The sequence below is a fragment of the Falco peregrinus genome, chromosome 9 (assembly GCF_023634155.1).
Source record: "Falco peregrinus isolate bFalPer1 chromosome 9, bFalPer1.pri, whole genome shotgun sequence".
Taxonomy (NCBI): Eukaryota; Metazoa; Chordata; class Aves; order Falconiformes; family Falconidae; genus Falco; species Falco peregrinus.
Window position 1 is genome coordinate 15,383,084 of NC_073729.1, and position 12,392 is coordinate 15,395,475.

General features: G+C 38.6%; 1 protein-coding gene across 3 annotated transcripts in view; it reads right to left on the reverse strand.

Annotated features, from left to right (window-relative positions):
* The window catches only part of ANO3 (anoctamin 3), a 208,326-nt gene that overhangs the window by 67,556 nt on the left and 128,378 nt on the right, over nucleotides 1–12,392 (reverse strand). For all 3 annotated transcript variants that reach the window (XM_055814606.1, XM_055814604.1, XM_055814607.1), the window contains exon 4: nucleotides 10,300–10,436. In XM_055814606.1, coding sequence (XP_055670581.1) covers nucleotides 10,300–10,436 — 137 coding nt within the window. The remainder of the gene's footprint in view (nucleotides 1–10,299; nucleotides 10,437–12,392) is intronic.

The window sequence follows — 12,392 nt, forward strand, 5'->3', positions numbered from 1 at the left end:
ACTGGAGGTTGTGAAGTGCTTCCTCACTTGACAGTAAAAGTGTTCAGAATGCAGAATCGTAATACACTGGTTTACATCAGAGTAAAATATTACCTGAGGCTTTGCCACTACAGATCTGTTGCAGTTCCTTGGCTTTATTATTTGTCAACATTTTTGAGTTGAGTCATAGCTTGTGATTATTACAGCAAATAACATGACACACTGCTTCAAAGTCTGAAACAGCGTAAAATCCAAAATACTGACATTATTATTCAACCAAAGTTTACACAAAACAAGTTGAGCAATTTAACCTAGGAAAAGAAGGTTTTCCTGAAGGAAAAAAAAAAAAAAAAAAAAGAAAAGAGGTGAAATAGAAGTATAACAAATATTTAGCAAAGTTAGAAAATAAAGAGTTTACACTTCTACTAAAATATGGTGCTAGAAGAATTCCTTTGGATTTAATCAACATGGAGGGATTGTTCAAGAAACTATTTTTCAGATTCTAGTTAATAAGCAATGCCCTCTTTACCAAGAGGGAACAGCTGTTTTACAGGCTCTTTCTCCAATTAATTTAAATAGTACGATTTGCAGAAATTATAACTATTTCAACTTTGTTGATTTAAGTCTACTGTTCTGCTCTGTAGACTAATACTTTACCAATTTTTCACCCCACACATGGAAACAAATATTCCACAAGAGTGAGTTGGAAGCATTCCCGAAACAGAAAGCAAATATTAGATCCATGTAAGAGAAAATGACAAGGCACGCAGTTTAACATACCAGTATACTTGCATTTTTTTCCACCTTATACCAGTGAAAAGTTTAAGCTCGTGAAATAACACGCACTACCAAGGTAAATTCAGAGGTCAGCTAGACCCAACGCATCTGTTGCAACCATTAATTTCCCCTTGACTCAACTGTTGACAAGGCTCAACATGGCTAACGTAACAGCAACTGCTTAAAGGCTGACAAAAAAGGAGAGAACATGTACTAAAAAATGTGATATTTCCCTCAACCATCCAATTTCACCTCCCAGGTTTCTATGTATTTGGGAACTACCCACGGAATTCTTCTTCCAGAACTTTGTCCAGCTGCTGCCAAATCCATATAATCTTTCAGAATCCCCAACACCTTTGTTAAGGATTTCCGCAGCTCAGTTGTGGGAGGGCCACACACTCTTGTTTTGAGTTTGGGTCAAACTAGCTTTATTTGATGTTCCATGGCTATAATTCCACAAACAAATGTATGTGGTTTCTTAAGCTCTGTAGGACCTTATAATTACTTTAATACAATTAATGAAACTACTTGATTCAAATATTGCCTTAAATTTAACTGTACCCTTAAAAGATGTTATATTAATGAGAAATTACTATTTATTAAAACAATCACTATTCTTCTTTGGCCAAACATGTACAGTCCTCCTCTTATAAGGGACTTTCTTACAAAACTTCACAATTATCTACAGTCAGAAATGACCTATTAATAACAATTATTAATGCAGAGCAAACACTAATGATAAATATTTTAACATGTACATATCTAATCTACTGCAATAGTATATTATTTGTATTATATGAGTAATATAAAATATCGACTGTTTTGTAGACTGAAGTCAGTCTTAATATTCAACGACACTTCACAGCATTCAAGCCAGGGCAAAAAGCTAACCTCTTGTAACAATCGCGTTGCAATAGTGACAAGGAAAGTTTTATTCGGGCAAAAATTCAAAGCACTTCAGTGTGAATTTGGCCTACAAAAAGCTGCACTATTAGATTCTACATGTTTTTATTTTAATAAATGTATTTATTTTAACTTAATAGCAACATCCAGTAAATCAAGTCTCACACGAAAGAAATTGTCTAACCTGTTTGTTTCACATAAAAGACTTTCATTACCATTATCTGACATATAAATGCTAAACGAAAAGCAGGGAACAAGACATATATTTTATGGCTTTACAGTTTCCTGAAATTTGCCAGCAATGGCAATGGAAATGAGCATGGTTTTAATCTATTTTGTACATGTAAATACAGAGGCTGACAATTCTTTATTTCAATATCTGTTAAGAGTTTGCTGCTGCTGCACTTTGCAAATTGCTTTAGAATATATCTAAAAAATAGTTTCAGCTACTCCCTCCACACTCAATAGTCATAAATAAAACATCATTACATCACCAGCACAGCACAAGTGCTAGTCTGGCAGCGTGCACAGAGCAGACCCAGCCGAGAGCAGGTTACTCTGACCCAATGTACGCACACAGGGGGAAACAACTTTTACGCTGGGGTGCAGCTCAGGCAGTGAACAGTCCGTGTTTCAATTTCTGACTTCAAGGACTGTCGTTTACTTAATAAAAAGAATATAAGGAGTTTTCACATTTGTATGAACATACAGAGAACGTCAATTCTCTGCCACGGTTAACAACAAGAGCATTCACTTACATAAACACTGATTGAAACAGTACACAAGAATTAAGCCCCCACAGCATGATATGTTTATTTTGCTTCTGCAGTAGACAGGATGAAGTTCAACTTTCCTCTGTGTGGGTGGTAAAATTTGGATTTAGATTTGTAGAATTATGTAAAGGAAAGTAAATGTACCAACAGACTAGTGTCTGGGATCCAAAAGATAGATGGATGTGCACAGCTGAGCTTCGGTACTCTTCTTTTACATTCTGCAGCCCAGGTTTGCTTAATTTTTCGTCCCAAAATATTTTTATTTTATGGTGATGATGTTTAGAACAAAACTCATTTCCTCCCTACGACCGCTTGCGAACTCTGACAGCTAAACATGCTAGAGAAAAATCATTTTGGTAAACTCTTACCAATAATGAACCAACATCCTACAGACTCACTCAAATGTCTTGTTTTTTGTATTTTTTTTTTCCCCCAGAGAAACTGTAAGAAGGGAAGGGAAGGGAAGGGAAAGGAAAAGGGAAGGGAAGGGAAAAGGGAAGGGAAGGGAAAAGGGAAGGGAAGGGAAAAGGGAAGGGAAGGGGGAAGGGAAAAGGGAAGGGGAAAGGGAAGGGAAGGGGAAAGGGAAGGGAAGGGGAAAGGAAGGGAAAAGGGAAGGGAAGGGAAAAGGGAAGGGAAGGGAAAAGGGAAGGGAAGGGAAAAGGGAAGGGAAGGGAAAAGGGAAGGGAAGGGAAAAGGGAAGGGAAGGGAAAAGGGAAGGGAAGGGAAAAGGGAAGGGAAGGGAAAAGGGAAGGGAAGGGAAAAGGGAAGGGAAGGGAAAAGGGAAGGGAAGGGAAAAGGGAAGGGAAGGGAAAAGGGAAGGGAAGGGAAAAGGGAAGGGAAGGGAAAAGGGAAGGGAAGGGAAAAGGGAAGGGAAGGGAAAAGGGAAGGGAAGGGAAAAGGGAAGGGAAGGGAAAAGGGAAGGGAAGGGAAAAGGGAAGGGAAGGGAAAAGGGAAGGGAAGGGAAAAGGGAAGGGAAGGGAAAAGGGAAGGGAAGGGAAAAGGGAAGGGAAGGGAAAAGGGAAGGGAAGGGAAAAGGGAAGGGAAGGGAAAAGGGAAGGGAAGGGAAAAGGGAAGGGAAGGGAAAAGGGAAGGGAAGGGAAAAGGGAAGGGAAGGGAAAAGGGAAGGGAAGGGAAAAGGGAAGGGAAGGGAAAAGGGAAGGGAAGGGAAAAGGGAAGGGAAGGGAAAAGGGAAGGGAAGGGAAAAGGGAAGGGAAGGGAAGGGAAGGGAAGGGAAGGGAAGGGAAGGGAAGGGAAGGGAAGGGAAGGGAAAAGGGAAGGGAAGGGAAGGGAAGGGAAGGGAAGGGAAGGGAAGGGAAGGGAAGGGAAGGGAAGGGAAGGGAAGGGAAGGGAAGGGAAGGGAAGGGAAGGGAAGGGAAGGGAAGGGAAGGGAAGGGAAGGGAAGGGTAGGACCCACCAGTAGGAAAAGTGATGCTACTACTGGAAATGGAAGCACTGAATTCAAGCACCAAGCCCCAGCATCACCACTCCATAACAGCACCACCTCACCAATAGCATTTTTCAGAATCAGAGATGTAGGGAAAGATTGTAGAACCAGAAAACATTGGAGGAAGACAGACAGACAAATAAACAGACTGAAACATGTTTGCTTCCTCATGGAAACAACAACATGTTCACTGACCTACAGCTGACACATAAAACTTTTGTAAACACCACCATAAAGCTCATTGGCATGGAGCCTTACAGCCCAGACAGGACCACGTGGAACGTTCTCACTCTCTTCCTCTCTCTCAAATCACTTTGTCCACTTGCAAGGAAAAACAGCTTGGAATGGAGGGGTAAGAGGGGGAGAATGAAGCTCAAGGTGGAAAACACACAGGTGGGGCAAGGAAAAGTCGTCTGTCTCCTCATGTCTTGGTTTTTAAGAGATGTTTTATAGATAGCAATGGATGAGTTCAGGGCTAGTAAATCACGTATAAGACGGAAGTAGCCATGGAAACAATGTCGGGAACTAGTGCAGGAATTCTGACAGAGGTCAAGTCTGATGCGTGAAATTCTTCAGCACTGTAACTACCTAAAGCTGCAAAATCCACATGAATAGCTTTCCTGTTCTAACTCTTGAGCGGAATGGTTATTTCTCATAAAAGAAAACTTTCCTCCAATATAATGTATTGTTCTTAGAACTTCGTAAGATGCTATTAAGTGGAATGATTACTGGCTGATTCATGAAAACCACGCCATTTATGTCGATTACTAATTCTCTCTACCAACATTACCATGAACTTTTCATTACCATCTTCAGCAATAGTCACACTGAAGGATGCTACCATTTCGGTGGTTAGTGTCTCCAGCCAGAGTTTATGACTCAACACTTACCTTTTAGTATTTTCTGGAAATAAATGCATTTCTGATGCTAACTACAACGGGCTGATTTCCATGAACAAATGTAAGATTCCTAATTCATGCTTGCTTTGGTGATTTATAAAATCAAACCTGGGACCCCAAGGAGGTTACAGGCCTCTTAAGTTACACAGAATTAGCTGTGAAAATATTTCAAAAGATTTTAAAATAGTACTGGAATAATTTTTTACATTTTAAAGTCATACTCTAAGAATACTCTGTGGTGTAGTTTATGAGAAATTTTCTAAGCACACGACTAAATCAGCAATAATCTTTAGGTGTTTGAAGGGTTTTGGAATGGATAAACCAGAAATAGATCTATTATGTACATCCTTTCAATTACTTAATTCCAAAAATATAGATTGATTGATTTTAAGTGTGTAGTGTTTTGTGCTTTTTTTCTTTTGCAAATAATTATGAGCATAATAACGTAGGAAAGAAATTTTGGGACATATTTGCATATGCAAAGACATCCAAACTATCTTCGGCACCAGAGACAACACAGCCTGGTTAACACGACAGGCTGCTGCAATTACCCATGGTAATGTATGTCTGTGCATACCATGCTGTACTGTGCAGAGCCTAGCTGCTTTCTGAACAGAAAGGAAGACTTCCAGAAATATCTAACCTTACCAATAAAACTGCAGTTTGACTTTTTAAGAGTAAACTAAAGAGTCAGTAATTATTTTAGCTTCGTCACAGAGGGCTTTTTTTTTTCTCCCATTTTCATTCTGTTCAGTCGTACAGAGTAAGCATGAAAAATACATTTGTACATAATATGAACAATGCATTTTGCTTCAGGAAAGGAGTAGGCTTAGGTGGTCTTACACAATATTTTAAAAAGAAGTCTATTCAGCGTTACTGTGCGAGGAAGCAGAAATGGAGGATATTTGGAGACAGGAGGAGGCTTCCCATTTTTAATGCTTCTATTTGCTCTTTTAGGTCTCACAGGGAGGCCTTAATAAGAAGCGTACCGACATGACCACTGAAAATTTTTCTTTACATGCTTATTTTTTAAAACTTTCATCTTTACGATAAAATTACTTACTACTTTCCCTGCATTTCCTGAAATATTTTCTGAGGGTTTTCAAACTTAATTTCTGTTGCATTTTACCATGCCTTTCTACTCCAGTATACTGATTTTATCTGTTATCATTTCTTTAATTTTTTTTTTTACTTTTGTGTTATTAGACTGCATTTGTGGACTACTGATCTATCAGGCTCCCTTTGCTCTTCTTTCCAGCACGTTGTTGTCTGCTGGCAACATCTTGTTCTTATTTATACACTAAAACATTTTTATTGCCACACTTTCTCCTTCAGCACACATGCCTGACGAATACTGAATACAGAGGCAGGATTATAAGTGAAATAATGTATGTGAACCTAGTGATAAATTTACAAGATTAGAACATACAGCAAGAATATGTGCAACTCTGAAAGTCATGGACTTCAAACAGGATAAAATGAAAACAGAAAATACCTCCCGCAAAAGTGTGGAAAATAACATATTAAGATTGAAGAACATTTTTATTCTGCAGATATTACATTTAATTCATTCCATTTTTCAAAACCACCATGAAATTCTGTAAGCAAAATACTTATTTGCAGGAGAGAGAGGAATAGATATATTTGAAATCACAAAGAATCCAAAAATATGCCTAAACAATGTATTTCGGGTTTCCACAGGCAGACTTATCCTTTAATAATCAATGCAATAATCTAAACTTACTGAGTTTTACTCAAAATATAATGAATTTTCAGCAATATGTCCAGCTCATTAGATAAAATTCTCCATATGTTTTGGTCAATTGCTTATTTAAGTTCTTACTTAAAACTCCTTAGAAGTTTATGCCTCTCTTCCAGGGACTGAAAGAGAAATCATTGCAGACCCCATCCAAACAAAGGGAGTCTGGACATGCAGTATCACAGCGGATTTTGGTGGATACCAGGAAAAAGGCAGCAAACAAGGCTACTGTACAGGCAGCGTTTCTTTATTATTCCTGAAACCATAGCGATAATCTCTGAACTCTGTTCTAAAAATCCTTTCTTTACCTTGCCAAATAGCAAAATACACTACCTAGATAAAAAAATTCTTCTAATTAAAAAAAAAATCATCAGAACAAAGAGAGTAACAGGAATGTAGTGAATCAAAGTAAATGGAAATGTAATTTCTCAAATACTCCTATCTTGCCACAGTACACGTGATAGCAATCGGTACAGAAAAGAATTCACGGCTACTGACTTCACTGCTGCTTCAGACAAACGTTGCCTTCCATTCAAGCGATAAAGTCTATTTAAGCCTGCCTTCCTAAGAATAGTGAGACTAGAACATTTGAAATACCAACTTTCCAGGCAGGGGACTTCTCATTTCCTACATTTCCCTTGCAATAGCAGATACTACTCATTCCAGACTTTGCTCAGGAGCCACTTGTTGGCATCATTCCTCTGCTTGATGTCCCTTGGCAGAATCACATACATGAAGCCATACTTTCTACACAATCTCAACAGCAGTTGGTGCTGAAAAGACAGCAGAGATGGATAATGAAGACAGCTTTTTCATGGGCCTGAACGACTCACAACTTTTCAGTATGAAATCTGTGAATTCTGAAATGATACCAGCCTACACTAAAAAGATTGTGAGTTATAAATTATAATCAAGGAAACAAGAAAAGTAGATGACTATCAAGATGAATGTTGGCATCCAGATGCAGTGTTTCTGATTTTCATTCTCTGGCCAGACTGAGAGAACTCTTTTATCATGATACATTGGTTTCTTTTCCAAATATATGAGAGTACTTACCAGCTGTAAAGTTGTAAAGCAGTCTTCTATGCTTTCAACTGTCTCAAAAAGAATGAGAAGCCTCCTTTTGCTAGCTTTATATCCGTTTGGGGAAGAAGTTTCCATTAGACATCTTCCACCATCACCAAGATTTGTATGATAACCCAAAGGCAAAATACTGAACTTCTTTGCTAACAGAAGACTAATCTAAATCCCCTCTGCCTTTTTCCTGTGGAGGTGGGTGAACAGGAAACAGGAGAATCCGGCTTGGTTGCCTCGTGTGCTGGTTTTAGCTGGGATAGAGTTTTCTTCATAGTGGCTGCTGTGTGGCCCATGTTTTGGATTTGTGCTGGAAACTGTTGATGATTCAGGGATGTTTTAGTTACTGCTGAGCAGCTGTCACAGCGCCGAGGGCTTTCCTGCTCCTCAGCCGCCAGCCAGCAGGCTGGGGGGCACCAGGGGCTGGCAGGGGACACAGCCGGGACAGCCGAGCCCCACGGACCAAAGGGACATCCCATCCCATGCGGCGTCATGCTCGGCATGGAAAGCTGGGGGAGAAGAAGGACGGGGGGGACGTTGGGAGTGACGGCGTTTGTCCTCCCAAGTCACCGCTATGCGTGGCGGAGCCCTGCTGTCCTGGGGGTGGCTGGGCACCTGCCTGCCCCTGGGGAGGGGGGAAGGGATTCCTCGCTTTGCTTCGCTTCCATGTGCGGCTTTTGCTTTACCCATTAAACTGTCTTTACCTCAACCCACGGGTTTTCTCACTTTTACCCTTCCAGTTCTCTCCCCCATCCCGCTGTGGGGGAGCGAGTGGCTGCGTGGGGCTGAGCTGCCGGCTGGGGTTAAACCATGACACTTCATTTGCAAAAACATTATAAAAGCAGAAGGATGTTTCTAAAGTAATTGCTGTGATAAAAACAGTTGTCAAGGCTAAAAGCCAGATGTGCTTTCAGAAGCCTGTTTGTAAACCCTGAAGCACTTTGTTTGGTAGGTCAGGACATACGCAGATCGAGACATAAAAAGTACATTTTTGTTTAAACTTAACATAAATACGAGGCTTCTCTTTAAGCTTTGAAAGAAACATAGCTTACTGGCTACCTATAAACTTTATATCAGTCCTGAATGCAGAGCTGGGAGAAAACACAGCTAGTGGTCATTTTATATTTAACATGAAAATACAAAAAAAAATATTTTGCTTTAGCACAATGTAATGCCTGTTACTAGATAGAAATTATCTGTGACTAGATTTTTTGGTAGCAGCCTTATTACAAATATTTAGTGCTCTATAACCTAGTCTAAATCCTGCAGATTTTCCATTATTTTTTCTGTCTCTTAGGCCACATAAAAAGCTTTGTCTACCTAATCAACAAAATCAAACAAGAACATCTGTTATTATTTCTGCCTTAATTCATCTAGCTTTGCCAAAACAGCCAAAAATCTGTGAAGGCAAAAAGTTCTCATCGCAATGCTTTAGATTAAAATAGAACCCTTCTCTGTCAGTACCAAGGTTTCATTTTCATGTTACAGGTTTCAGATCCGTAAATACAATTATCTGTAAACCTACCTAAAAGTTATTAGACAGGTCTTATTATAGAAGGTTTTTTCTAAAAGCATCCCATGAAATGAAGTCTCAGAGATCACACCAACCTGCTACCCGTCTCCCAAAATCCTGTAGCAATGACGATCACTGTAACTGAGAGAACAAGCTTTCTTGCTCTAAATCTGAATTTAAAATCACAAAGCACCAAAGGCATAATGGATGAGAGAACCGTATAATGGCCTAATGAAGAGTATACTGTATGTAAAGCACAGAACCTTAAAGCAATTTAAGAACTTCTAGACTTTTGGCACAGGCTTATTCATGCCTTTATATGTCAAAAGTCAGAGAATCACTGGTAACAAAATTGTGCTGCAGAATATGCTACTTCCAGCACCAGAAGAAGAAAATTATTCAGAATTTCTTGAGGTTAAGTCGTTTGTCATACATTTGCAAGCAATTATACTTAATGGAAAGGAGAATTAAGGGTCTCCCAGTTCAGAGCAAGAACAAAAAAAAAATAAATACATGTTTTGAACTGATAATCCATTACAGTTCTTTGGCATTATAGTGGATGAACTGCTGTAGAAGATGCATTGTAATGAATACTGTGATTTGGTAATTACTAAGCAAGATAACATGTCAGTTTTATCTGGTGAGATGGCTTCTCCAGTGCTTTAGTTGAGGTTCTTGAAGATATTCCTGCTCTTCCCTACACGTAAGAGAATTTTGTCTTTCATTCAATGTGTCTAGCTATCATTTGGATTTTGCTTAGAAGGAGAATACTACCCTTCAGATCACTCTCGACAAACCATTTGCTACATGAACTTAGTTCTTCTAAACTGTCATAATTTCTAGAGGCCTCCCAGCTGACATGAACTTCATGCTGGGAATCCTATGTCCTAAATTCTGTGCAATATACATTTTTTGAGGAAGGCTCCTGCCTCTTAGATGAGATGATATGAATCACTGCAATCTGTGATTCTATATGATTTTGGGCACATTTGGTACAGAGAATTCCATTCACTGATTCTGTAGTTCAAACTATAATATGGGAGCCACCTAACATTTTTACCATGAGATGTCTGTTTATTTAAGCTGCAATTCACCTAACACCTTAAAAATTGTGTTTTAAAAATATTTGAGTACATTCTGACAACTGATACAATTCAATGAAGTTTTGTGTCCATTACCTTTAAAGATGATTTTGTCCGAGGTTCTGTTTTCTGTCTGGTAAGCTTGTTTTGAATAAGCAATGATTGATCTGTACGAGCATCATAATTTCCATGTTCTGAATCATCTGTGTATGTGTCTTTGTCCTTTCCTGTGTCTGAAGGAAAAACAGAAGAAAACAGCGGGATCATTGCCGGTTATAGTGGAGAGAAACTAACAGTTATGTTACAACCACAGCTGAACATTCCTTTTAAGTATCCATGTTTCAATAACTTATATTCTATCCTTTCCTGCAAAAGTTCTTTTTTACTTTAAATGTTACTGCGTTTGTCTTAAACTGGAAGTGACTTCTATTTTTAGTAGAAGGCCTATAGAAACTGTTTTTTTCTTACCATTCAAATCAAAGAAGCCCACAAGATTTTTACAGTAGTTTTAAAAAAATCCACAAAGCGATATAAAGCTAATATTCAAATGCTTTTCTGCCTGACTCACAGTTGTTGAGACTCAAAATGTGTTATCAAATAGGCAAGTGCATCCTGGAGACCAGAGGAACATCTCATGTTTTAAATTTAAACAAGCAATCAAAATGCATGATTCCCCTACACACATGCTGCTCATCCTTATAGATAGGATTTGAAAATTTGTATATTAAAGCATTGCAGTGACCACTTTGGAACACATTGTAAGAGATGTACCTGATGGTGGTAGAAGACTGCTGACACCATGAAGAAAGAGTTTTCCTTATCATTGGATTTAATTGCCCGACAAAAGTTTTTAGAACTTAGCTGAGTATCCTAAGAAAGCTACAGGTGACTGAGGACCTTCCTTAAAGCTTACCAAGACCCACTCCCACAGTTTAAATTTCCTCCCGCCTCATCACTGCCGGCAAGTTAGGAGGACTCAAGTCTCTGAGTCATTCCACATCCGCTATCAGAAGGGAGAATTTTTCTTCAGACATTTAAATTCCCTGCACGTTCTCCAGAAAAAAATCATGCCAATACTTCCCATCTATACCCAGGAGGAGTAAAATGAGGGGTCGTGTCTGAACAACATTGGACCATGTAAGTTTTAATGACTGTTGGAAAATGGTTAGTCTTCAAAAAATATTTTAAAGATGAAAAAGATGGAATAATTATTCCCACACAATCATATCTTGGATAAATTGGAAATAGAAACATATCCAGACAAAAGTCACCCACAAATCCTGAGCCAAGTTCTCATCTCAGTTTTCACATCAACATGGGAAAAGTCAGGGGGACTGGGAACAGCATTTAGCCCAGTAATTCTAAACCCTAAATAGAAGCCAAGAAACAACTCATGGTTGCTGTGGGAACCACAATCTTGAATTTCCTGAATTTTATATTCATAAAACTCATCTGCAAAAACAAAGTTTTTTCATTAAGCTGTTCAGTTAAATTCTCCACAGTAAATACAACAGAAAAAAACCCCAAAACCAACCACAATTATCTCATGTAGCCTAAACATTTCTGAGATGGAATATTAAACGGAACATTTATCAAGGGCTGGTTTGTTTCTGCAATTTAGCTACTTACATAATGATTACACAAAATGAGCCCTCCGTAATTTCTGATATTGGTATTAACCTCAGTAAACCTGCAACGGGATTCCTCAAAGTACAAAATAGCCTGTTTTAGTTGTCAGAGCACCAAACTCAGAAATTTTATTTTAAACAACGCTTTAACCTAAACACAGGTTACTCTCTGGTCAACCAAAATGAATGTACTAAAAAGACTGTGAAAAAGCTTTTAAGTAGCAGGTATAAAAAGCAGGAAACAAGATACTTAAAACAACTTTGCACATTTGACTCATGCCCAGGCATGCTGAGCTCTTGGCATTACCAAAGATCGAGAGTCTGTAATACAAATCCAGTAAAACAAAGAGACAGGCTTATGAAACCCAAACTCTTGCATCTAGATAGGTCATTTAAACTGAAAGACTTTATTTACATTAAAAAGTCTATTTTAAAGCAAGACATTTTAGAGGATTAGAGATTATGAGTCCACCTAATACTCGAAAAAACCCTTTGCAAAACTACATAATGTTTTATTTAAACAGTTTATACTTATGTCATAAGTTTTTCCTTAGGGCTCAA